Source organism: Emys orbicularis, chromosome 7 (assembly GCF_028017835.1).
Source record: "Emys orbicularis isolate rEmyOrb1 chromosome 7, rEmyOrb1.hap1, whole genome shotgun sequence".
Classification (NCBI taxonomy): domain Eukaryota; kingdom Metazoa; phylum Chordata; order Testudines; family Emydidae; genus Emys; species Emys orbicularis.
Genome location: NC_088689.1, coordinates 82,197,741 through 82,222,867, shown reverse-complemented (window position 1 = coordinate 82,222,867; position 25,127 = coordinate 82,197,741). Strand labels below are relative to the sequence as shown.

Sequence of the window (25,127 nt, the reverse complement as noted above, 5' to 3'; positions counted from 1 at the left end):
CTCTATCCACTAGGCCACACTGGGGCTAGTGATTTGGGGGGCTCAACTTGAGACTCCTCAAAGGGGCATGGGTGTCAGAGAGTGGGGAGCACCCGTCGACTGGAAATCCTGCCCCTTTAAGGAGTCTCAAGTTGGGCCCCAAAACTGGCCTTAACCTGTGTGCCTGAGTCAATGCTGAATGCTTGTCAATGCTGCTGTCAGTGTCCGGCGTTGCACTGGTGGGGGGATGCATTGGTGGGGGAGGTTCTCTGCCGGCAGGGGGCAGAAGGAAGGACCCTGCAATGACACAGAGCCTGTACATGCCCAGAGAAAGGCGGGTGTCATGGTGGCAGTAGAGGAGACAGAGAAAGAATTGTCCAGTGCCAGTCTCTCCCCCGTCCGCCCCCACGTGTGCAGTCCAGCTCCAAGGGGATTTCTTGGCCTTCAGCTCAGCGGCATCACTTGAAGGCAGTGTCATCTAGTGGTTAGAGCAAAACAGCAGGACTCCGAGGTCCCATTCCTGGCTCTGCCCTTGACTCTGTGTGCCTTGGGCATGTCGTCGCCTCTCTCTCTTTCCCCATCTGTATGGTGGGAGCAGTCGCAAGGCTTCACTGATGAGCGTAACCTTGGGTGGGAAAGCCCTTATGGAGCACCTAGTGTTCGGGTCTGTCACAGGGCGTCTGAGGGGAGATGGGCCCCAAGATTAACTCTCCTTCCCAGGTGGAGAGAATAACAGTCATGTGGTGTGTAAATGAAGTGGGGGGGAGCTCTCTTTTATGGACACCCAGCCAGCCAGTTAGCTATAAAGTCCCTCTTAGTGGCTGTTCTCTGCTTGCTTTACCTATAAAGGGTTAACAAAGTCCCCCGGTAAAGGAAAGGGAGTGGGCACCTGACCAAAAGAGCCAATGGGAAGGCTAGAATTTTTTAAAAATGGGAAAAAACTTTCCCTTTGTCTCTGGTTGTTCTCTTTTGTCTGAAGAGACAGGGGCAGCAGGAATGCTGTGTAAAGTTTGAACTAGGTGTGAAAAATTATCTTCCATACTTTTAAGGATTCACTGGGACAGGGAATGTTTAGATAGACGCGATCAGGTTTATTTCTTTATTTTGGCATGTGGATTTCCTCTATGCTAAGCTCAGGTATTTTTGTTTTCTTTTGTAATGTTAAGCTGGACCCCAGGGAGCCATTCCTAGTTTTTAACCCCTTTTCAGTTGCTCTATAACATTTAGCAATAGCTGATTTTCTAGATGTGTTTCCTTTCTTTTTTTAATAAAATTTACCTTTTTTAAAAACCTGATTGGTTTTGTGTCTTAAAAAGTCTGTGCATATGTTTTTCAATTAGCTGGTGGCAACAGCTGGGTTTCCCTTTTGTTTGTTTTCTTTCTCGGCTTCCCCAAGGGAGGGGTGGAAAAACCGAGGGGCCTCAGGGAAAACTTCCCAAGTGAGTTTTTCCAGGATTTGCAAGAGGCAGTTTTCACTAGGGTGGCGGCAGCATTTACCAAGCCAAGGTCAGAGAAAAGCTGTAACCTTGGGAGTTTAATACAAGCCTGAAGTGGCAAGTATTAATTTTTAGAATCCTTACGGGCCTCCACCTTCTGCACTTGAAGTGCCAGAGTGGGGAATTAGCCTTGACATGTGGCTAGTGGGTCCGGTGACCTGATCCGGCCTTGGGGAGGCCTGGAGCGAGAAGGCGCTGCAGGAGGTTGGCAGATGCCTGCAGATGCGGCAGGGAGGAAGGAGGCTCCCAGGACAGGGGCTGTGCCCAGCTTGGGACTCTAAAAAGGCAAACAGGTCTTGGAAGGAGGGGGGCTAGGCCCTGTGGGAGAGTGGGGCAGAGGAGACTTTATGTTTGAGTTTATTTTATGGCAGTAAACCAGCCCCCAAGGAGGGGCATTGTTACTGGACACAAATCTCTATGGAGTTACTGAGTGATGGGGAAACTGAGGCAGGGTACTGCAGGAGCCACCCCTGGCAGCAAGAGAGAGCTTGGGAGGCAGCCAACCATGTTGCAGGGTTGCTATACCTGCCTTTAAAGGGGAAGTACTGGTGTGGCTGTTCTCATCCTGCCCAGCCCCAGGCGAGACAAAGACCTAGCCTCACCCAGATCAGCCAGGCAGGCACCGTTGCATGCTATGGGATTGCGTGGAGCCCCCGGCTAAGAGTCCCTCTGGCTGATGTCAGCCATTTCCAACAGGAGAGCCAGAATGGAAGCAGGCACTGTGGGATTGAGGGGCAGCTGAGAGGCCGGGCTGGCAGCAATGGAGCGGAGCCCACAGCCCACTGAGGATGGGACCAGGGCTAAGAAACTGAAAGCAGGAAGGCCCACGTCTCTGCTAGTGCTAGGAGTAGCCAGGGATGTGGGGGAGCAAAGGTGGAGGGATCCCCCTGGACTGGGCTCTGTCACATACCCTGCATATGAGCCAGCGTTTCTCCTCTCACTGCTCCCAGCAGGGCTGGGACTGTGTGTGCCCATCTCTGACGGGGGGTGGGGAGGGGGTGCCTGTCTCTGTCTCACAGCTGGCCTCTCTCCTTGTGTCTGCAGGAGTACCTGGACGTGCTGGGGAGACCCATGGTCCTGGCAGGGAACAAAGCAAAACAGGTTCAATGGACCAATGTCTATCAGGATGCTCTGGTAAGCAAGACAGAAGCGAGCCCTTTCCCCATCGCACCCACCTGTCCTTTCCCTCCCCCAGCTGCTGGAACCGCTGCTTGCTCGGTGCTGCTCCATGGACGTTTAGCTTTGGTTTCCAATAAGCAGGGGTTATGATAATGCTTTAGGCTCCTCAGTCAGAGAGCTGGGAGCTGCTAGCCCCTGGCAGGGACCTGGTAGCCCTGTGACATGTGAACAGTCCTGGGAATTAACCCCCACAGGACGCAGAACTGTCAGGGTAGATTTACAGTCGCTCTGCTGGTGCCAAAAGGAAACCACATGGCAACCCCCCTTCAGAACTTCACGGTGGGAGGTGTGTCAAGCCAGACTCAGGTAGCAGATCCACATCAGCACAGCGGACCCCCAGGGCTCAGTACTGCAGCTCACCAGCTCTGTTCTGTGGCGTCTGTCCCAGCCTGGGATAAACGCCCAGATTTCCCCAGCCATGCAATGGGCCCAGGCCAGCAGTGGCGCGGAGCCTGCGAAGGAACTGTCAGACCAGAGCACACGTGTCCGAGATCTTGCTTGACTGGTTGCCTTTCCTTTCTCTGTCCAGGGCCTGGGCTTGATGGTGACCGGCACCCTGCCAGTGTTTAACCTCACGGAGGATGGCAGCAGCAACAGGAAGGTATGAAATGTTACCGTCCTCTCTCCCGCTCCGGGGGCTCGTGCACCTCTGTAAACTAAGAGAAACTGCAGGGGTGTCAGTGGGGTCACACTGGGGCCAATCCAGTGGGAGTGGAGAATTGAGTCGTGCGTGTGTGTATGTGTGGTGGGGAGAGAGACAAAACACAACCCAGCGTTACTGTGCACAGTGTGTGTCAATTCAAACTGCATCCCAAACAGGGACGGGGGGACCAGGAGTCAGTGGGAGAGGAGGAAGGGTTCATCTTCCAATGAGACTAGAAAGTGGAGGGATATAGGGAGGCTGGCTCAGCCAGCAGCAGCTGCAGAGGCCGTGGCCCTTGTGCCCGTGGGTGAGAGATGGCATGGAGAGAGGCGGAGAGCATAGGGACAAGAGGAGCGGGAGATTGGGGTGTTTGGGGCCAGCTGGGGCGAGTCCCTCCTGGGTTTTAAAGAGGAAGAGGACAGCTCAGAACTCGATCACAAATGAATCTGGCCAGAAAACTAGCGGGAGAGATGGACACATGTTGGACTTGGTATCTCGTTTGCTCTGGCTGTTTTCTGTTCCCTGCCCATCTTCTCGTGCTGCAGACAATCGCTGGAGTCATTGGCTGGGCAGGGAGGGACGATCTATGCATGGATTCTCTCAGGCATGCTACCTTTTGCTGCAAGCTCAGCCTTTCTCCCAAGCTAAGCAGACTTGGGGTGGGTCAGTATTGGGATGGGAGACATCGCATAACAACACTCGGTGCTGCAGGAGGGTGGTGAAGAGTAAGGCTACGATTTTGTCATGGATATTTTTAGTAAAAGTCAGTGACAGGTCATGGGCAATAAACAAAAAATCATGGCAGCTGTGACCTATCACTGACTTTTACTAAAAATATCCCTGACAAAATGGGGAGAGAGAAGGGTCCAACATCCTGACCCCCACCCCCCGCAGCAGCTGGGAGCTGCAGGGACCCCATTGCCCAGTGGCTGGGAGGGGTCCCCCACCACCCACGGTGGCTGGGAGCTGCGTGGGGACCCCTGCCAGCAGCCACTAATCAGCTCTAGGGTCCCTCTGCCACCGGTGGCTGGGAGCTGTGGGGGGACCCCTGCCAGTGGCAGCGGCTGGACAGCTCAGGGGTTGCCACCAACGGCAGTGGCCAGTAAGTTGCGGGGGGTCCCGCCAGAGGGTCCCCTGTCACCCGCGGAGGCTGGGCTGTTGCGGGATCCCCTGCTGCCGACAGCAGCTGGTCAGCTGCGGGGCCCCCAATGTCACAAAGGTCGCTGGAAGTCATGGATTCCGTGACTTCTGCGACATTCGTGGCATAATCTTAGCCTTAGTGATGGTGGTGGTCTCCTTGTCCCAGCCTTGAACCTGCTTGCAAAGATCCCCCTCCCCCTTTTGCATGAGATGGAAAATCAAGGTCTTGAGATTTAAAAATGCCTTGCTGCTTTGTGAAATGGAAGGGCTGTTTGCCCTGGTCTTTGGCCAAATTCCTAGCCTGCCTCCCTGTTTTACCAGCTCCCACTGGATACGATATTCTTCCCTTCCCACCATGAACTGTTGTATAGCACTGCTGTGTGCTGCTGAACAGCTTTTGCTTTCCACCCCAGCAGGGGCTGTGTCTAGAGCTGGGTCCCTTTTTATCCCTTCCGTGAAAGGGGCAAGTGCAAAAGGCTCCACTAATTACCGTTGGTAAAACACTTTGTGATCCTGGGACCAAAGCGTCTGTGTCAGTGGATAGCATCATCATGGGAGATGGGATGCCTCCAATTCCACGATCTCCCCACTGCTCAGTGTGTGTCGGCGCAAGGACGTGTGTATACGAGAGGCAGGGAGGGGCGAGGGGGTATCGCTCAGATGTTTCTGGTGATGGCGAAGCTCTAGAAGAAGCACAGCTGAGCCATGGGGTCACCCCCCCCCCCAAAGCTGGAGGGTATCGGTGCAGCCTGGATGTCAGGAAATCAGTGGAAGTTAGGAGCCTAAATACCTTTGTGGATCTGGGTCTAAATTCTGGTTATTTGGCCTTTCCCTGCCTGCTGGGTTAAATAAAGGATGATTTTTGCTTGTGGCTGTAGAGTGGTGCTGGGTTAGCCGGTCCTCTGCAGTCACTAGGCCCTGCTGGTTGCTAACGCTAGAGTTTGACCAGAGCTCCAGGGAGCTTTCCATCCGGCTGCCTGCATCCATACTCAACGTGCCACTACATGCCCAGACTGTATCAGAGGGCTGCACAGGCTGCTGCCTTGCAGGGAGGTGCCTCGGGACCCCTGCCCTCCCCTTGCAATCACATCCCGGGGGAGAGGCATGGAGCAGAAAAGAACTTCATGTGTTTGTAGCTTCTTTGCATGCAAGGTGGCAGCTGGTGCCAAGGAGGCGGAGCCAGCACCATGTGACCAGGGAGGTTGGGGCTGGTTTAATTTTCATTGTAATTCCCTGGGAATGGAACCAGAGCCATGAGGATGCTGATAACATGAGCTGGATCAACCCACCCAAAAGGGCAGGGCTGGGTCAGCTGAGATGCTGCATTCACCCCAGCAGGGGGAGGGTGGGGTGTAGAGAGATGGAGCAGTGGCTCCTGTTACTCGGTGGAGCCTGTTTGCAGATCAGGGAGACAGGGCAGGTGAGGAAAGCAGTGATGGGGGTTAGTGAACCAATTTATGGCTCCATATGCCGAATGGAGCTCTTCCCCCAGCCCCCTTCCCACTGGGCTTTCTTGCCATCTATTGTAGTTTCCTGATACGATATTAAAGTACAAAAGTTGTGCAGCTAGACCCAGCTTGTGCCAACCCGCAGGGGGTTGAGGGAGCCACGTGTGCCGTGGTGGCTGTTTGTGCCGGGAACCAAAGCAAAGGCTGGAGTTCCAGCTGCAGCATGTGACGAGATCCTGGGGTGCTGCATAGGGATCCGTTGCTGGGCCAGCAGCCCGCGCTCATTTGGGAGATGCTCACGACCCTTTCCAGGGACGCTGTGTCACTGGATGTAGCCAACGGTAGGCGCTGGCGAGGGCAGGAGCACCGCTAGGAGGGGCTCAGCCACAGCAGTGGTGAAGGAAGGGTGGGAAGGGAGAGCAGAGCTGGAGCACACCCCCCGCCTCTCCCCTAACAGGGATCCACCACTCCCACTGGGGCTGGCGGCACAACTCTTGTACTCAGGTGGCTGGCATCTCTAGGCCGGCTGCTCTAGCATCATCCCCTCCCACCTGCACCCACCCCGTGGACTAGCAGAGCCAGAGCCTGGGCCTGCCTCTGCTGCTGTGCGCTCTCAAGCGGTCGTGGCCTAGACCACAGGGATGCAAGGAAAGCCCCAGGTGCCCACAGATTTGCTCCAGTATAACAAAGAGCAGGCCGCCAGCTGAAGGGGAGTCGGGTGCTGCCTGACAAGGGAGGTGGTGGGGGTGAATTCTGGGCAGCTCCCAGGGGCAGGCAGGTGAAACACAAAGCAACGAGCAAATGCGACACGTAGCCCTTGCTAACCAGACCCCCAGCAACGATGCCCTAATTCCACCACCCCCCTCAACTCACTGCTCCGCACTGGCTCAGCCTCCTCTCCCACAGTGTCGCGCTCCCCTCTTTGTACTGCTCTGGATTGATCACTGCCGCTGCATTTTGTGTTTCGAAGCAGCCAGCGATCTGTTTCCCAACTGGGTAAGCAACAAGGATGGGGAGCTGGTCTATTGCCTGCTGAAGCAGCCTGTCCTGTCCCACATCAAGCAGGATGGCAGCTGTGGGCATTGGTGTCTCTTCAAGGGGAGCAGCAGCAGGGCAGGATGTATGAGGGTGGAGAAGGGAGTGGGCGTGTCCTGCGCAGAGGTGGGCCCTGCACCAAAATCTGGAGCTAAACTATTAGAAACTTCAGATCTGGATCCAGACCTTGACAGCTGGCTCCTTTTCCAAGAATGGGGCAGATTAAAACCGTGGTTCTGCTCACATCCCCAGAGCTGGGGGAAGTTTGGATCTGGAGCCAGACTTTTTGGCTCAGACCCATCTCCATACTGAGCTGAAACAGAGGCCTGGGGCTGGATTGTGGGACCCAGAGTCATCTCTAATCCTGATACGCAATGGAGGAAGCATGGTCCGGCGGTCAGGGCACTAGCCTAGGACTTGGAAAACCTGGGTTAAGTCCATGTTCTGCCACAGACTGCCTGTGTGACCTTGGGCACGTCCCTTAGCCTTTCTGTGCCTCGGTTTCCCAGCTGTACAGTGGGGATAACAGCCCTGCCGCACAGGATCTTGTGAGGAGAACTGCATTGAAGATGGTGAGATGCTGAGACACTACATCAGTAAATGCCTTCGATAGATCGAATCGAGTCTTCGCCTTTGTCAAGCAGGTCCTTGTGTAGCAAAATGGCTGAGACCATCACCCACCAACCCCCCACACCCATGGTCATTTGGGGAACAATTAGGACCCGGGGGAGAAAATCCACCCTCAGGTCAAGTTGCTTTTTATAGCTGTGATCGTTGCCTGAGGAGGTTATAGTTTGCCGTTCAGGTCTCACAGGTAATAAGGAGAGAACAGTGCAGAGAGCAGCAGTCAGGGCTTGCAAAACTCCGTTACTGTTCTGGTGAGAGCTTGGGCAGGGGGAATGCACAGAACCAATGCTAAAGAGCTAGATGCTAAATGCTAAGACAACCCTTGAAAACCTGAGCACTTTGCTCTTAATTAAGTGACCTGTCTTAACTTTACCCAGGGCAGCTCTGCGGTTAGTAGGCAGGCTTACAACCCAATTCTGGCTTCTTCTAATGGTCTCCTTACTAAGCCCCTCCCTCTCGGCAGCTGTCCCCTGGCACTGAACTCACATTCATAGGATAGTCCCATTGCTGTGATTTTTCCCTGTGCGTCCTGTCCTGGCTTTATGGTTAGTTTGGTGGCTCCAAGTCCCAGAGAGCGTCACTGTTTGCTGGTCTCTCGGTTAAGACGCTGTGGCATTTTCCATAAGGCTGGGGTTATTGTCCTGAATCCTCCAAGGTACATTTAGGTGCCTAACTCCTGAGGGGAATTTGACGCCTAAGTGTCTTTGAGGAGTTGAGCTGTTCTGTCTTCATTTTAGTGAGTACATTAGGCCTGCTTCACAAGCCCCCTAATGTTGAACTGTGGTCATCTTCTCTTCCTGCTTGTAGTGTTGCTGCATTGCCTTTGTACTTATTGGGGTTACTCCGTACCCCAAGCCCAAGGGTGCCAGTAGCGTGCCCAGTGTACCGCATCTTGGAGGCAAGCACAGCAGCTAGGCCTTGTAGGTGCTAGCCCTGATGAGCCATAGCCTTCCTGTTTGGGTCCCTGGGGCAGTCCTGATGCCTGGGGTGTTCTCTCCAGTCCAGTTTCTGTTCAAGCAAATAAGCATTTGTGGGTTTCCAAGCCAGACTCAGTTAGTCTCTCTCACTGGGGCCCCTTTGCACTGACTCCCAGCCCAGCCGCTGCTGCTCCCCCCATAAATCCCACCCAGAGCTGTACCCAGCTGTGACGTCCGGCAGTCACAGCCTGTTCCACCTGCAGCTTTGGCCATAGTTCTGGGGCGTCTCTGCAGCTCCCTGCTGCCATACGGCCCCCACTCCCAAACAAAGCCCTGGGCACTTCCTCATTCAGGATCTTTCCCTTACCCGGCCAGGGGAAGAGGGCTGGTGAGAACTGTAGTCCCCTGCTTTGCAGATCCATTACACTATATAATAGTTACTAAATTCCACCCCAGAGCTGGCTGCATTTCAGTATTGGGGTGGAGGGGGGAGTGCATAATATATTGAGTCTGTAAAGTACTTTGGGATGAAGATGCCTAGAGACGGAAAGCTGTGAGAAAGAGAGAAACAAGCCACATCTCCAGGGTGAGTGGATAATAACTTTTGTATTAGTCATTCACTGCTCCCTTGACAGAGCCCTGGTATCAGAGATGCCCCAGATGTACATGGAGGAGTTAAGCAGAAAGCTGTAGGGGGAACGGGCCCATGAGAACCAGCCTCTCCCACGGCTCTCTCCTTGGCACTGAGATTTGAAGCTGTGCTGTGTGGTTTTCCTAAGGAGCTAGCACCGTCTCCAGTCCCAGTGCAGACGGGACTGCTGGGTGATGAGTCTTTGCGTCTGGGCTCAGGGAAGGAAGGGCAGCTGCTCAGAGCGCTTCTGTGGAAGCTGAGTGGGCTGCCGGTGTGAAGTTTCTGCATTGACCTGCAGCAGGCCCTCCAAATCCAAGCGTGTGTGTTTGTGTGTGTGTGTTTTGCACCCACTAAGGGAGTAGAATGGCACCCGTGCTCCTGCCCCCACGGGATGCCCACAGCTCTGCCCTCGATCCTGGGGCTGATGCCGCTTTGTCTGCTTCTTGCAGAACCAGCTCATCCTGGGCGTGATGGGAATCGATGTGGCTCTCAATGACATCAAGAAGCTGACGCCGCGCTACAACGTGCGTGGGGAAGCCGGCCCCACTCAGAGGGGTCCCTCGCACACCACCTTGCAGGCTATCCCCGGGGCCATGGCGGGTGGGAGGGAAACAGGGGCTTCTTTGCTCTGCCCTTGGCCATGAGGGGAGGGGAACGCGAGGCATAGAATGAGCTGGGTGCCGAGCAGCACCAGTCTCCCTCAGTCCTTTCTGCATCGCTTCCCTGCACCAAATCTCACTGCACCATCCCCTGTAGCGACCCCTGCAGGAGGGACACTACAGGATACAGTCTCGGACAGCCTCTGTTGCTAGGAAGTAGGTACCCCACTAAAGGGTGCCGGCCACCTCTCCAGCTGGTGTATGCTAGAGGAGCTGCAGGGATGTGACTTCATCCAGCAGAGGATCTGACCCCACATGCCACACCCTGCTGGGAAAGAGCACAGCTGGGTTACACAGACCCTACTGCCTGGCCAGGAAGCAGCAGCCTGGCTTTTGAGGGTCAGAACTAGAGGCATGTCCCTGCTCTGTCAGATCTCCTGCCTGGCTGGATTGAGAACACTTCACCCTGTCGCTCCTATGTGTGTGTGTGTGGGACGGTACGATTCAACCTCTGAATAACCATCGTCCGCTGGGATCCAGGGATCCCGTCACCACTGCCGGGGCAGGGTTTTTCTAGCGAGCCGGGCAGCAAGGAGCCCCTGGGCAAGGAGCGTATCAAACGTTCAGGCGGGGAGGGCTCAGACAAATGGGATCGTCGGCTCGGCGAGATGTTGGAGATGGCAGAGGAAGGGGGTATCGGACCGCACCGTGCGTGGTTGCTGAGGCACTTCGATTCAACCTGGCATTTCACTGCGACTCTGCAGGCAGAGACGTCTCAGCGGACAAAGCCTAGTGCCAGGGAAAGAGAAGGTTCCCTCAGCCCAGGGCGGGAGGGTCTCGTTTGGGGTTCTGGGCCCCCCAGAATAGACTCCAGCCCTCTGCAGAGTGAGAATCTGGGCTGCATTTCCTTGTCCATCAAGGAGAGGTGATGGGTTCCATCCCTGGGAGGATGAGACTCAGAACCAGGCTTCTCTGGACCCTGGAGGAGGCAGGGGAGTGTGGGGTGGGCCCTGAAAGATGCAGGGGCCTCTGAATTGGGATCAGCTGAGGTGGGCCCCGCACACCGAGGCTTCGATTGTTCTGGGCAGACACCGAGCTCCAGGCCTCCCTTTGGCAAGCTCCAAGCTGCTTCTCTATCAGAGCCCTAACCCACAGTCTCTTCTCTTCGCCTCCCACAGCTAGGGGCTAACGGCTACATCTTCGCCATCGATCTCAATGGATACGTCCTGCTGCATCCAAACCTGCAACCCCAGGTAAGGGCAGGGGCCTTGCTCCCTAGCTTTGACCCCCACCATCACTAGCCGGGCCTGGAACACATCTACTCTCCGGGGTCCCAATGCAGGGGAGCCTGGAGCCCTCACAGTCCCAGGTCCTTTGTCCTGCCGCACCCACTACAGTCTGCCCTGACCCTGTGCAGTCTGCGACTCGCAGAGGGTCTGACTCACAGCTCCGGAGCCAAGTGTCAGCAGACAGTGGGGGGTAGGACGGCAGTAGTCGTGGCCATTCCATACATATCGAAGGATACTGCTCCCTCGAGGAAGAAGAGCAAAGCTCCGGGCTTTTCCTGGTGCTGCACAGCCTTGGGCAGCTGGCGTCAGGGCTCTGTGCCTCAGTTTTCTAATTTGTTAAAATGGAGGGTTGTGAGCCTGACCTCTCTGTGAAAAGCTGACGTCACCTGTTCCATTCCTGGTGATACAGCTGCTGGAGAAGGGTGCCGGGTGAGCTGGGCTCTCCCCCCAGTTAGGGCTTTGAAGAAGCAGGCCAGTGCTGATGTAGTTTGGTCTAGGCCAGCCCTGAGAGAGAGAGAGCGCCTCCGTGCCATGGCAGGGGGGAATGACAGAGACTTGAACACCCTGGATTTGGCATAGCTGTAGTGAAGTCACTGGATCGACACAGATTTATGCCAGCTGAGGTTCTGGTCACTGCTTTCAGTTAGAGAGGTAGGCACAGCCCAGGGTATGTGGGCGAGGAGGCTGGGAAAGAATGCATGGAACATCTCCGCCCCCCCCTCCACACGCACAGCTGGAGCATAGCCAGGGATACCCCCATGGAAAGCCCCTGGAGCCAGTCACAGCTGGGACAAACATCCCAGTCCCACTAATCGCACTCCGCCAGCCTCAGTGCCCACCCAGCTGAATCCCGGTGTGATCAGAGGGATTCACACACACGATTGACTCCCCCAGAAAAGCACGTCTGCGGGACCACGTGAAATTCAGGCTCAGCCAGACAGCAAACACTGGCTTCTCACGGAAGGAGCCTCTCCGGGATCTCTTGGATTTTACTAGGCCACAGCCCCCTCTGCCAGGAAGAGACAGACTCAGACAGACCTCCCTGCCCCCCTTCACTGCTGAGATGCCAGCTCTGTCTGCACCGTGTGCCACAGAACAACTTTATGAGCCCCCCACCCCACCCCACCCCACCCCTTGGCAGGCAGATCAGGATCCTTATCCCCCAGCACAGAGAGGGGAAACTTAGTCACAGAGCAGGGAAGCGACTTGCTCGTGGTGATGGCAGGTCAGTGTTGGAGGGAGCCAGGAGTAGGACCCAGGAGTTTGATCCTGCCCACTGTGGCCATTATATTGCACTGACTGGCAGGAGAGGTGGCATCAGCTTCCTGTGACTTGCAGAGGGCGCCCTTCTGATCCCCCGCCTCAGGGCGAAGGCTGCTGCATTGCAATCTTGTGCTGTGCATGGACATGCTTGTATGTGTTTGAGCGTCTGCAAGCGGGTGTACCCGTGTGCTTGTGCCACGCCAAGCAGGGCACCCAATCCCAGGCACATGGGCTCCAGGTGGGTCTGGGTGGATTCAATCCCCAGCTAATTACCCCTCACTCCTATGCCCCCAAAACCCTCTCTAGTGCTCACAGCTGAGTAGGAAGCCTTGTTGCTCCATGGGCATTAATCGCTCCCTCTCTGGGCCATGATGTATGGGCCCCTGCTCCCCTCCAGACAGGACGCGGCGGGATTAGCCCAGCCCTTTATGAAATATGCCTTCCTGGGGACATGAAGCAGCAAGTGGGATCATTTATCTTGTGGGGCTGCCACGTCCGTCAGTGCAGGGCGGGGGAAATCGGCTCCCTGCTTCAGAGCTAATCGGAGAGATTCATCATTCAGAGGCGAGCTGGGAATTAGTCACTGAGAAATGGCAGCAATCAGGGTGAAATATGTTTCATTGGCACAGATGTCCCACGGGGCTCATCAGCGTTATTAATGGGCGGCGGATAAGTGGCAGAGACGGACAGGGACACGGTGGGATTTATTCGCTCGCCTCCATCCCCTTCCACTCGATGGGGCTGAAAGCGCACTTGGCCCATTCCTCTCCCCATGGCTTCCCAGGTGTGTGTTGTGTTTACCTGCCGTGGCCCAGCAGTGAGAGAGGCCAGGGAGGGCGCATCAGTCTGAGCAGGACCTTCAACTCGGGCCTGGCAAGCTGTGACATTCCCCCATTCTTAGAGACAGGCCTGAACACCAGATCGAAACGGCACCAAACTCTGGGGAGGATCAGATCTGGACTCTGCAGCCTCTGTCTCTAGACAGGACGGCCCAATCCCCCCAGGTGTGAACACCCCTTTGTTCTGAATGGGATCTGGGTGTCAGGGCTGCTGAGAACACAGGAGTGTGGGGCTCTGTCCCAGATGTTTCCTTTCTGCTGTGTAGCCCCCTTTGCCCGCATGCACGCAGAGAACTATGGTGCCTGCGCTCGCTCCCGGCCCCGTCGGCCCAGCACACCTGCTGGGTGGATAGCTGCACCGGGGGCAGAGAATGGCCCAGCACTCCCCGTACTGCGATTGGGAGGTGGGGGGTAGGTGGGTGTGTTCGCGTGTGTGCCCATCCTGCCTGTAGGCTGGGGTGACTCTAGCACTGCAGCAGTACCTCAGCCTGCCACTCTGGAAGGTTGGCAAGTGGGGACGCAGACCCCACGGCTCAAAACAGCCTTTTGACAAGAGGCTTCCCTGGGAGGCGGTATGGGAAAAGCCCCCACCCAGGCTCAAGCCCAGCCCTCTAGTAACTGGGCAGGGAGCACCCCCCATTCACGGATTCCTCACCCCTCCGCATGCCAGCATGCGGCTCTTCTAGAGCTCCCAGACTGCCCCCCGAGTGCCCAGTCAGACCCGCAGGCTCCAGCCCAGCTTTATCACTCCACCCCGCAGAGATCTGGGCCAGGAGCCAGCCCCCTTGCTGGGGGGAGGGAGTCCTGTGCACTGCAGCAGCCACATAGATCCCTGGATAAGCTCCTGATGAGTGGGAAAATCTGTCCCACCCAGCATTCAGTCCCTACAATGGCTGTCCCCTCATGGGCCACACCTTGGCCCTGGACTCTCCCCCGCTGATGGTATGTGATTGTGGCCCATGTAGACATACCTGAGTTATAAACACACACACCCCAGTCCCCGCTCAGCCCCTAACAACTAAACTATTTTCGTGGCAGCAGAAATAGTCCAGCATCCCTGTGGGTGAGGGGCTCCTATAGTAAGCTCCTTTCTGTGCCCAGAGCGTGCTGTGAGAACTGACTTGGGATCACCAGGGTAGGAAGCCTTGCAGACCTGCCGATCTGATTGAAAACAGTCTCCTATTCCAGGAGCAGCCACGTCATGCCTCCTTGGACATCCCCCAGCTCCAGAACGCTCACTAGGTTGGATGCTGGGGCAGGCAGGGTCTCAGTGCCCTGACCCCTCCAGGTCACTGTTCATCAGTTTCATTCAATCACCTACAGGTGGCTCTGTGCCTGGGGTGCAAGCTCTGCCCAGAGAGCCCCAGGGCTGATCGGCAAAGAAAACCAGGGAAACCTGAGAAGAGCTCAGTGCTGGTTGGAAAGTGACTGGGCAGCCACCAGAACCGGGGCTAAACACAACGTGCCAGGGTGCAGGGCTGGGCAGTGGGGACCTGCCCATACTGCCTCAGGATCAGCCCACTGAGGGTTAAAGGGCGAGTGGTTCTCTTGGAAAAGCGACTGGACAAACAGCACTGGTGGCTTCTGGTCTCCCCGGGATCCTTGTATCTAATGTGCCCTGTTGGCAGACAAAGGGATGCTTTATATCATCTGCCGGCCCAGCACGCGCCCCCAGGGAGCTGAGAGTCAGTCTGGACTTATGCATCGCCAGGAATAAGGGTTCTGCAGGCAAATCTATCCTCCGTAACCGCTGTGCGACCCCCACTGCCTCTGGACTCACCCCTCACTGCCTCCAGCCTCTACCTGTGCAGCCTGAGTTCGTCGGCACACCATAGCCTAGAGCACCATCTCCTGGAGTTGTGCTGGCTCTGTGGGGCTGACAGGAGTACAAGGCTGTAGAAAAAAGCCCAACAACTCTGTTCCTCAGTTTCCCCTTATGTAAAAGTTGGATCATAACCCTCCCCCGCTCCAAGACACTGGAGAGTGTTAATTCATCAGTGTCTGCAGAGCACTTTGGGATCCCCAGTGAGCAGATGGGGTGAGGGGTGCCAGGGAAGGCAAACAGCTAGACAGCTCTGTTAGTACAGCCTGTTGGGTCTCACTCTTCCAAGCTGTTGCCATGTCTTCCAGCACCCACAATGCCTCAGGGCGTTGGCTGACCAATCAAGTGCTTTACTAGTGCGCTGAGCGGCTGAGCCCAGGCTGTCGGGCGGTTTGGATGAGGGGAAGTTGACTTGGCTCCAAGCTGCTTGGGCCCGGCTCTGCTGACCATGAACCCTTGATTCTCACCAGCCTCTTCCTCCTTTCAGATCATCAATTTCCGAGAGCCCGTGACCCTGGACTTTCTGGATGCTGAGCTGGAGGATGAGAACAAGGAGGAGGTGAGCTGGGCTCTCCCTCCACCCCTCGACCAAGACTAGAGACTTAGGCAAAGGCTGAGTTAAAAACAGCAGCTAGGGGGCCCTGCTGGCAAAGGGGCCCTGGAACCTGCTGCATTCTGTGCACAGGACAAGCACAGCCCGGGCAGCAGGCTTTCTCCATGCTGCTTCTGCCCTACCCTGCCCTGCCCTGCAGGGAACAGCCTAAGGATGGGAAGGGAGGGCAGACATCTTGCCCCATTTGGTCCTTAGTGTAGGCAGGGGTGGTGGGGTTTGGGGATTTGAGCGCCAGCCCACTTGCATCGATCCTGACTCCCGCAGGGAAAGCAGTCCTGCACAGGAGTTCTGGGGGCTGGCGCGCGTGAACATGCTTGTACCCAGCCCTCGCTCCATAAACATCCTCTGCTCCCATCCCACCCGCTCACAGGGCCATCAGAGAGGTTGTCATCCCTCTCCTTTGATCTCAACATCCCTGGGGCCGGCACGGTGCCCTGTTCTCCCTTCTGGTGATCCGTTGGGCTCTTGGCTGGCCACATTCTCCCCCTCCCCGTTTCCCCCCTCCCCCCGTGTGTCTGGAGCGCTGGGCACGGACAGGATCGCAGAGAGCCCACATGGCCAGCAGACTGCCCAGGGCTCAGCCTCTCGGGGCGCAGAGCCACGGTGTGTGTCAGGGCTCAGTTCCCTTCCTGCCTGTTCCCTAGATCCGGAGAAGTATGATCGATGGCAGCGAAGGGCAGAGAGTCATCAAGACCCTGATCAAATCCCTGGATGAGGTAAGGACTTGGCAGGGCCCATGCGAAGATGGGGAGGGAAATTCTTATATTCTTGGGGATAAAGATGGAACGCAATGGGAAAGTGAGACAATGTAACAGTCCTGGTGCTCATGAGGCCTGTTGCACTCAGAGCCTGAAGTGTGACTCCTTGCACTGTCCTGTCCGTGGGCTGTAGCACCCGGGCTGCCATTTCAGTGTCTCCTTCTGAGCCCTGACCGTGGCTTGTCCCCTTTGCAATTCCAGCGATACATCGATGAAGTCATCAGGACCTACACCTGGGCCCCTATCAAAAGCACCAATTACAGGTAAGCAGGGTGTGGCCGGCAGGAGGTGGGAGGGCTCTGCTCCATCCCCTGTGTTAGCCCCTCTGAAGGCACAGAATCAGATGGATGCCAGCCACCAGCTGGAGAGGGAGAAATGGGTGACAAGAGACTCTTGGTGGGGTCCGAGATAAATGGAACGGTGGTTTAAGCACCGGGCTGGGAATCAGGAGACATGGGTGTGGTCCCCAGCTCTGTCCTTCCTCAGCCTTCTTTTCTCAAGACTAAACATGCCCAGGTTTTTTAACCTGTCCTCACAGGTCAGGTTTTCTAAACCTTTGATCATTTTTGTTGCTCTCCTCTGGACCCTCTCCAATTTGTCCACATTTTTTCCTAAAGTGCGGTGCCCAGAACTGAACCCAGCACTCCAGCTGTGGCCTCACCAGTACTGAGCAGAGCAGGACAATGACCTTCCGTGTCTTACGTATGACAATCCTGTTAATACGCCCCAGAATAATAGTAGCCTTCTTTGCAACTGCAACACATTGTTCACTCATATTCAGTTTAATCCACTGTAACCCCAGATCCTTTTCAGCAGCACGACTACCTAGCCAGTTAGTCCTCATTTTGTAGTTGTGCATTTGATTTTTCCTTCCTAAGTGTAGTACGTTGCACTTGTCTTCTATTGAATTTCATCTTGCATCTTACACTGCACTGAAAGACACCGAATTTCATGACAAACATTCCTAATGTCACGTCCCCATGTCAGCAACTTCTCAGGGGTGTTACATAATCCTGACTGCAAGAAGAGGTGTCCAGTAGACGCTCTTTATTAACATGTAACTCACACTGCCTAAAGGTTTGAACACATGGAGCCTGGGCAGACTGAGCCAGACAATGGATTTTTCTCTTCTTTAAAAAAATTTGTAAAACCTAGGAAATTCCATTTAAAAAAACCTATTTTAATAAACCATTAGGGTTGCACAGTTAAGAATTCGAAATTCAGAAAATGCCCAAGTTAAGATTGCACGTACAACCTTAATTCTACCTTCTTATGCATAGACATTACAATACACAGTAATGACATGGTCACAGTCTATTTTTCAGATACAAGATGGTATCATGGAATTTTTGCTAAAGCCTTGTAAAATGTGCAAGGAATAAAAGAGACTCCGCAGGGCCCAACAAGGGTATTTAAACCGCAGGGAAAAGTGGTTGGATATATTATTGGAGAACTAGTATGTGATGAAGTAATTAATAGAGCTAGTTGGGAATTCTCCAACAAAACGTTTTCCATTAGAAAATGGCAATTCATCAAGACCAAAACTGTTGGTGGGAAAGGGTCAGTTTCAACAAATCTCCCAATTCCAAAAAACACTGGGGGGGGGGGGGGGGGGAATGTGTTCGGAATTTGTCAAAATGCCCCGTTTCAACATTTTCAAACCAAAAAAGTTTAGTTTTTTCTACTGGAAACAACTTTTTGTTTAAAAAATTTAGTTAATGGATGGTTAAAAAGCGGGGGGCGGGGGAATTAAAAGTAAAAAATGAAACATTTTGAAATTTTCAAAATGAAACATTTTGATTAACCCAATAACAAATTTATTTACCAGATAGCTTGTGAAAATTTTTGAGATTTTGACATTTGATCCCAAGTCAGGACAGGAAAAAAGTTTGAAATCCCCAACATTCTCTTGGGATGGGAAAACCATTTCCCGCCCACTTCTAGTAAGTAGGGATTTTAGGAGAATTAATACTTACTAACATCGGAGCAGAGTGAAAGTTGTGTGGGCCTCCTTTAACTGGCATTTTCTGACTTTGGCCAGGGAGTGCTGCTGCACCCGCAGCCTTTTCCATCCACTACGTTATACTGTAGTGTAGCTTATTATTGCAAACCTGGCATCTTTGGCACTTGAGTTTTACTGGAGAAATAAGTCAAGTTATCTGACGTCTATCTCAGAATTTGGTGGCGAGTTGCTATGACGTTCCCATCTGTCATCGGCCACGGCCCGAAATAGTCACCAGCCAACCAGAGTCTCCCAGTCACCTGATAATAAATGTTAAAGTAGAATGAGGAGCAAACCGCGAGCTGGGACTCGTGTGAAATCATGCCCGTGCATTGCTCATGAAGGCTACGCATGCTAGCTGCCATGACCAGGGAGAGAGGGCAGAAGCCATGGTTGGAAATAAAACCATGGCCCAGTTTTCAAAGGTCCTAAGCTTCCCCGTTACCTCTCAAATCAGTGGGAGCTGCAGGTGCTAGCCATAGAAAAATAGATCTTGCTTGCTTGCTTGCTATGGCTTCTAGACTAGAGCATAATCTGCCTTGGGGAAGGCTGCCATCTAGTGGGTAGACAGGTTCATTGTGAGTATATCTATTCCCTAGGGCAGTGTTTCCCAAACTTGGGATGCCGCTTGTGTAGGGAAAGCCCCTGGCGGGCCGGGCCGGTTTGTTGCCACGTCCTCAGGTCCGGTCGATCGTGGCTCCCACTGCCTGCAGTTCGCTGCTCCAGGCCAATGGGAGCTGCTGGAAGCAGCGGCCAGTACATCCCTCAGCCCACGCTGCTTCCAGCAGCTCCCATTGGCCTGGAGCAGCGAACCGCAGGCAGTGGGAGCTGCGATCTGCCAGACCTGCGGATGCGGCAGGTAAACAAACCGTCCCAGCCCGCCAGGGGCTTTCCCTACACAAGCGGCGTCCCAAGTTTGGGAAACACTGCCCTAGGGATTGCTATGAAGAAGACTAGAGAAACTGCACAGGGTCCCTGCTCTGGAGAGCTGGCCATCTGATCCCATGCATGATACAGCCACAAAACAGAGGGGGAGGGGAGGAGAAGGAAGCACAAAAGGGGGGCAGTCATAAGAGGACAATGCAGCCTTGTCTCAGAGGCTGGACACCCAGGCAGGGGCAGGGGGACAGTCCCTGTGCTTATGGCCTGATAAAAAAAATATGGCGTTCAAATCCCTACAGGGCAATGGAAAGGGATCAGAGGACTCCAGCTGCTTGCTGGCCTGTTGGGAGCTGTGGGCTTCCCAGACACCACCAAACCAGTTCAGACAGAGAGGGCTGTCCCTATGTGGGGAGGGGACAGACTGGGCACTCTCTGTTTCACCTGCCCATGCAGAGCCCCTGAGGAAGGGAGAGGAGGCAGACAGCTGATAGGGAAGTGAAGGAAGCACCACCTTGTGGGAGAGGGACAGGAGCAGAGTGAAGATGACAGTGCTGGCAATGGACAAAATGGGGGGTAGATTAGGGAGGCTGCCCCAAAACCACAACCCCCCTCCTCAAGGCCAGAACTGCCCCCTTCTCAGGCTCCCGACCTGTTTCGGGCTCTAACTCTGAATGGCCATCCTGGCTCTTCCCACCCCCCCGCACCACTTCGCACCCCTTGTCCTCACTCCCATGCCAGCCCCCCTCTCCCAGCAGCCTCCAGCCCCCTGGTCACCACTGACTTCCCCATCAGCCCATCGCATTTCTGGGCTTTTCAGGGAACAGGCTCTAGCAGCTTGGGGGGACCCTGCATGGGAAATCAGTGGTGGGGTCTCACCTTCAAATAACGTCCCGCATGGAGCTGGACAGAACCTGGTGGCTAGGACAGACCCAGCTCTCATGGATCCTAGAGAGCACAGCCCCAGGCAGGTGGGGTTCTGGGTCCCCGATAGCAGAAATACCCTCCTGGATCTCCCTGTGGTTACCAGGAATGGAAGAGCGTGTTCTGGGGGGCTCTAAGACATCCACCTGCCTGAATTCCTGAACCCCCTGGGCCGGACTTTGGGTGCAGCCCCTGGGAGGGAAGAACTGGATTTGGATCTCTGTATCCCGTCAGCTAAAGGGAACGTACTAGTTAAAGACACTTTGAAGCCGTCCGTCCCTATATCTAATGGGGGAGTGGGGTGGGAGAGAGTATGTTCCAAACATTCCTTCAGTCTAACAATCGTCGGTGGGGTTAGCATGTTCTGGCTTCAATCCTGAGAACTGCCCCTGTTCTCAGTGGGGTTCCATGTGGGTGCTGGGGTAGCTCACAAATGCAAGGACAGAGCTCCGAAAGGACAGAGCTTCCTGCTCCAAAAACAGACTGCCCAGTGACTCCTGAGGGATCAGGCCCCAGATGTCCCCATTACATTGTCAAACGCCAGTTTAGAACAACATGTTGGGTGAAATCCTGGCCCCACTGGAGTCCCAGGGCCAGGATCCTACCCCAGGATCCTACCCCTGGATCCCCAGCACCCTACCCCTGGGAAATAGTTTGACAGCAGGCTAGAAACATGCTGATTCCTTCCTTCTCTTCCACAGCCTGGGGCTAGCCTTGCCACCTTATAGCACGTACTACATCCGGGCAAACCTCAGCGACCAGATTCTCCAAGTGAAGTGTAAGTAGACACTTTCCTTTTCCTTTTGCCCTTTCACATGCCCTTTGACCCTGAACCTACCAGCTGGTACAGAGAATGACCAATGGGGGGGGAAATAAACAAAATGTGTGCTACTAAAATGAAAAATAATCATTTCAAAATAGAGACGAACAATGACATTTAAAATGGAAGGTTAATTGTCTGCCTGGGAATGCGAGGGTTTCGGACTTAGATTTTGCATTAAAAAAAACCCCTAAAACAAAATGTTTCCTAAAAAAAAAAATAAAGACCCCTCTAGAGGAGATGAGGTTGACGTGCTGCTGTTTATGCTTTCGATGTACTAGGTGATAATTCTGTAGCAGCCAGTTACTTTGAAAGCCTGTGAAAATTTGCATGTTTTATTTTTGTTAAGATTCTTTTGGGTTTTGTTTTAAACCATTTTTGTTTATATGATTTAAGTTTTGGTTGGTTGATTTTCTTTTTAATTAATTTATAATTAATCTATGTACTTATGTGTTAACCTGCGCACCTCTCTCTCTCTCTCTCGTTCTACGCCAGAACCTATTCTCCCACCTCGGGATACGAGTCACTCCTGAAGGGGGTGAATCAGGCTTCCTCCTCCATCTTTCTCTCCCTCCTTTCTCTCTCCTTCTGTCTTTGTCTGTCTCTCTCTGCTGCCCACTGTCCCTTTCTCTTTCTGAGCACCCTGCTGCATTCATATTCCCTAATATAGCAGGTCAGAACATAGGTCTAGGTTTGATTTTATTCACAATAGGAATTTGGAATGAACCAACACAAAATCCAGCTGGAGTTGTCTCCCCAGGTTTGGTTGCTCCCAGGGTTCCTCTTCAAGGAGTTGCTCAGCCCACACCTTAGGTCCTCACTCATTAGATATATCTAGATGGGGCAATGAGCCATCTGCATCAGTCAGCAGAACCCATGTAACCCTTTCCCAGCAGGAACAGCACTTGCTAGCCTGCAAATACTGCCATCCTGTTACCTACCTCCCTACTACAATCATGCCAACATGTCCAGTTTGGTATCCTCTCCATTGAAATCCCCATTGGGATCCAACTCCTGCAAAGCCCTGTGGTAGCCTGCGTCTTGGCCCTGTGGCTGGGAGTCAATCCCATGACTCCATGGACATCTCATGGAATCCAGGAGAGACCAGTGGTGTGTCTGGTCTCGTCCCAATAGGTGATGGGAACCAGGGCAATGCCCCTCAAGGAGATGCCCATGGGATCTGTCACTTGAAAGAGTTGGAGCTGTTCCAAGCCCTCTGCACCAATGTCTGGGTGCACCCTGAGTCCGCTAGGTGGTTGCTCTGGCAGCTCAGCCTCCATGTAGAAGTCGTTGTGTGTTGCCCAGGCTATGCCAGCATAGATGGCTGGGGCCATCAAGCCAAGCTTGCGTCCTAAAAACTGCTCTGGAGTGACTATGGCCGTCAGTTTTATGGTTCATGATGCAGGCTCGAGCTGCCCAGTGGATCAGTTGTGGTTCACAGGCTCACGGCTGGGCTCAGCCCTGGAGCACAGCTCCTCCAAACGGAGCCAGCCCAGGGTGGCACCTAGGAGGGCCTTGTAGCTGTACTCACCCAGGGCCTGATTTGCAGCTTAAGCCTGACTTGTTAAAAAATGGGATAAATGAAGGGCCCAGAATTCCTCGGCAGCCACCACTCGAAGATGAGCAGGTAGGCTTCAGGGGCCTCATCCAGCCCCGTGTTGGGCAGCGAAGGGCTGGCACTCACTGGCCCCAGTGCCCCCCGGAGCAGCTGCAACATCTGCTCCAGGAAGAGCAGCTGCTGTTCTAGAGATGGAAGCGAGACATGCTGCTGCTGTCTCTGGGCTGCAGCTTGAGCCTACTCTCCACTCAGGATCACCTGCAGAAGGGGGCTCAAAAGAATTTTATGACCTCCCCCCACAGCACATGTGACTTCCCCACCTTGCTCCATAAACACCTCGCACAAGGTGCTGTGGGTCAAACCATACGCCCTTCCTAGGGGTTGGGTTTACACACAAAGGGAGCTTGCATTGACCCACACCATGTCCAGGCCAAGACTTCTCCCCAGACATGGCGGCTCCTGGGATTCCTCCTGAAGGACTGCTCAGCCCACACCCTAGGTCAGGGGTGGGCAAACTTTTTGGCCGAGGGCCACATCGGGGTTGCACAACTGTATGGAGGGCCGGGTAGGGAAGGCTGTGCCTCCCCAAACAGCCTGGCCCCTGACCCCTATCCGCCCCCTCCCACTTCCTGCCCCCTGACTGCCCCCCTCAGAACTCGCAACCCGTCCAACTCACCCCTGCTCCTTGTCCCCTGACCGCCCCCTCCCGGGACCCCTGCCCCCTATCCAACCCCCCTGTTCCCTGTCCCCTGACTGCCCCGCCCCCTATCCACACCCCCGCCCCCTGACAGACCCCCCAGGACTCCCACCCCCTATCCAACCGCCCTCTGCTCCTCATCCCCTGACCACCCGCTCCCGGGACCCTCCACCCCTAACTGCCCCCCGGGATCCCACCCCCTTATCCAACACCCCCTGCTCCCTGTCCCCTGACTGCCCTCCCAACCCCATCCGCATCCCTGCCCCCTGACCGCCCCCCCAGAACCTCCACCCCATCCAACCACCCCCTCCTCCCTGACTGCCTCCCAGGACCCCCCTCTCCATTATCCAACCCCCCCGCTCTCCACCCCCTTACCAGCAGCAGGAGCTCGCAGCCCCAACATCAGGGCAGAGCCAGTTGCTCTCCCCGTGCTGCCAAGCGGGAGGGGCAGGCCAGAGCGCGGCCCACGCGGCACCATGGCTGCAGGGGAGGAGGGACAGCGGGGGAGGGGCCGGGGACTAGGCTCCCCGGCCGGGAGCTCAGGGGCCAGGCAGGACGGTCCCGTGGTCCGGATGTGGCCCATGAGCCGTAGTTTGCCCACATCTGCCCTAGGTCCTTGCTCTCTCAGCAGCCACTTATGTCAGAGTGGGATAACAGCCTTCAACATCCTCCCTTTCCCTGGCTTGAGCTCTCTATCCCCCTGCCTATCTCTGTATACCTTTTTCCTTCTCTCGCCTTCCTTCCTTCTCTGTCTCTGTGCCTCTGGGCACTCTCGTGTCTCCCCTCTGGTCTCTTGTAACCTTGTCTTTTTGCATGGTCTGCTAACTCAGTAAGAACATTTCTATATCAAGACTGTTGCAACTGTTTGCTACTGACTTTCATTTTTATTTTGATTATATAAATATAGATCGATTATAGTTCTCTAGTTATATCTATACTTTTTATTATTATTTTACTGTGGCCTTTTTTCTTTTCTTTTTTTTTATGTCGTTTTTTTGCAAGAGGTTTCCTTTCGGTCTGATTATGATACACAATATTTTTATTCAAACAAAAATTGAATAAAATATTGTTTGTGCCCTCCCTCCTTCCTCCTTTCCACCCAACCCTCCCCCCCTTTTTTTTTGTTTGTTGTTTTTTTCGTTTGTTTTTTTCTTGCTTTCTCTCTCTGGTGGATTCACACAGTACCAAACATCAAAATGAAGGGCAAGTATTTTCAGTCTTAGACCACTAACCCTTCACCACCACCACCCCCCGTGTCCAGTACCCCCCACCCCTCACTCCCACCCTTCACCGACTCTCCCCCACCTCCCCCACCCAGCCTGCTTGCCCATTTCCTGTGCCCGTTTGCCACGCCTAACCTTGCAAACCTCCGCCAAACTGTTCCTTCCTCCACTCCCTCCCTCCAGTTCTTTCCCCTTTATTTGAAAGCAACATGTCTTGTTATGTTCATGAGAGCTTTGTCCCTATTTATCTCTGCACTCCTTCCCTGTGCATTGCTCAGAAATTCGATTTGATATCGTTAAAGAGTCCATCTCCTATGGAATTGTTATGTTTTGATTCAGCAAGGTTTTCGTAGCTAGTTTAATATCCTGCTCTTCCGCCTCCCCCAGCCCCCTTTCTTGTTCTTCTTTCCCTCTCTCACTCCTTCCCTACAAATCTCTCCTCCTCCCATCCTTGCTCCTGTGCGTCCCTCCTCTTCAAGACAACTCAAACTGAATGGGATAGGGCTGTGCAGAGACCTCCAGACTCAGCGGTACTTGGAACTAGATCCAGTGATCGCTTAAAAACTAATCATAATAAGCGTTAGACCTCCTGAGTGGGAAGATGTTGGCTGAGCAGGAGAAAGGGGCTGAAATCTCAGAAAGGTCCATGGCACATGTGAATCGAAGCTTTTCTTCCAGGATCAAGTCTCAGTTATCATATTAGGAAGGCCCCAGACTGTGTGTCGGTGCATCATTTCAGTCCCAGC

General features: G+C 54.3%; 1 protein-coding gene across 1 annotated transcript in view; it reads left to right on the top strand.

Annotated features, from left to right (window-relative positions):
* The window catches only part of CACNA2D2 (calcium voltage-gated channel auxiliary subunit alpha2delta 2), a 581,166-nt gene that overhangs the window by 521,116 nt on the left and 34,923 nt on the right, over positions 1 to 25,127 (top strand). The window contains exons 15-23 of the mRNA XM_065407282.1: positions 2,520 to 2,609; positions 3,184 to 3,255; positions 9,545 to 9,619; positions 10,873 to 10,947; positions 15,395 to 15,466; positions 16,165 to 16,236; positions 16,480 to 16,541; positions 20,785 to 20,861; positions 24,341 to 24,361. Of these exons, the coding sequence (XP_065263354.1) occupies positions 2,520 to 2,609; positions 3,184 to 3,255; positions 9,545 to 9,619; positions 10,873 to 10,947; positions 15,395 to 15,466; positions 16,165 to 16,236; positions 16,480 to 16,541; positions 20,785 to 20,861; positions 24,341 to 24,361 (616 nt within the window). The remainder of the gene's footprint in view (positions 1 to 2,519; positions 2,610 to 3,183; positions 3,256 to 9,544; positions 9,620 to 10,872; positions 10,948 to 15,394; positions 15,467 to 16,164; positions 16,237 to 16,479; positions 16,542 to 20,784; positions 20,862 to 24,340; positions 24,362 to 25,127) is intronic.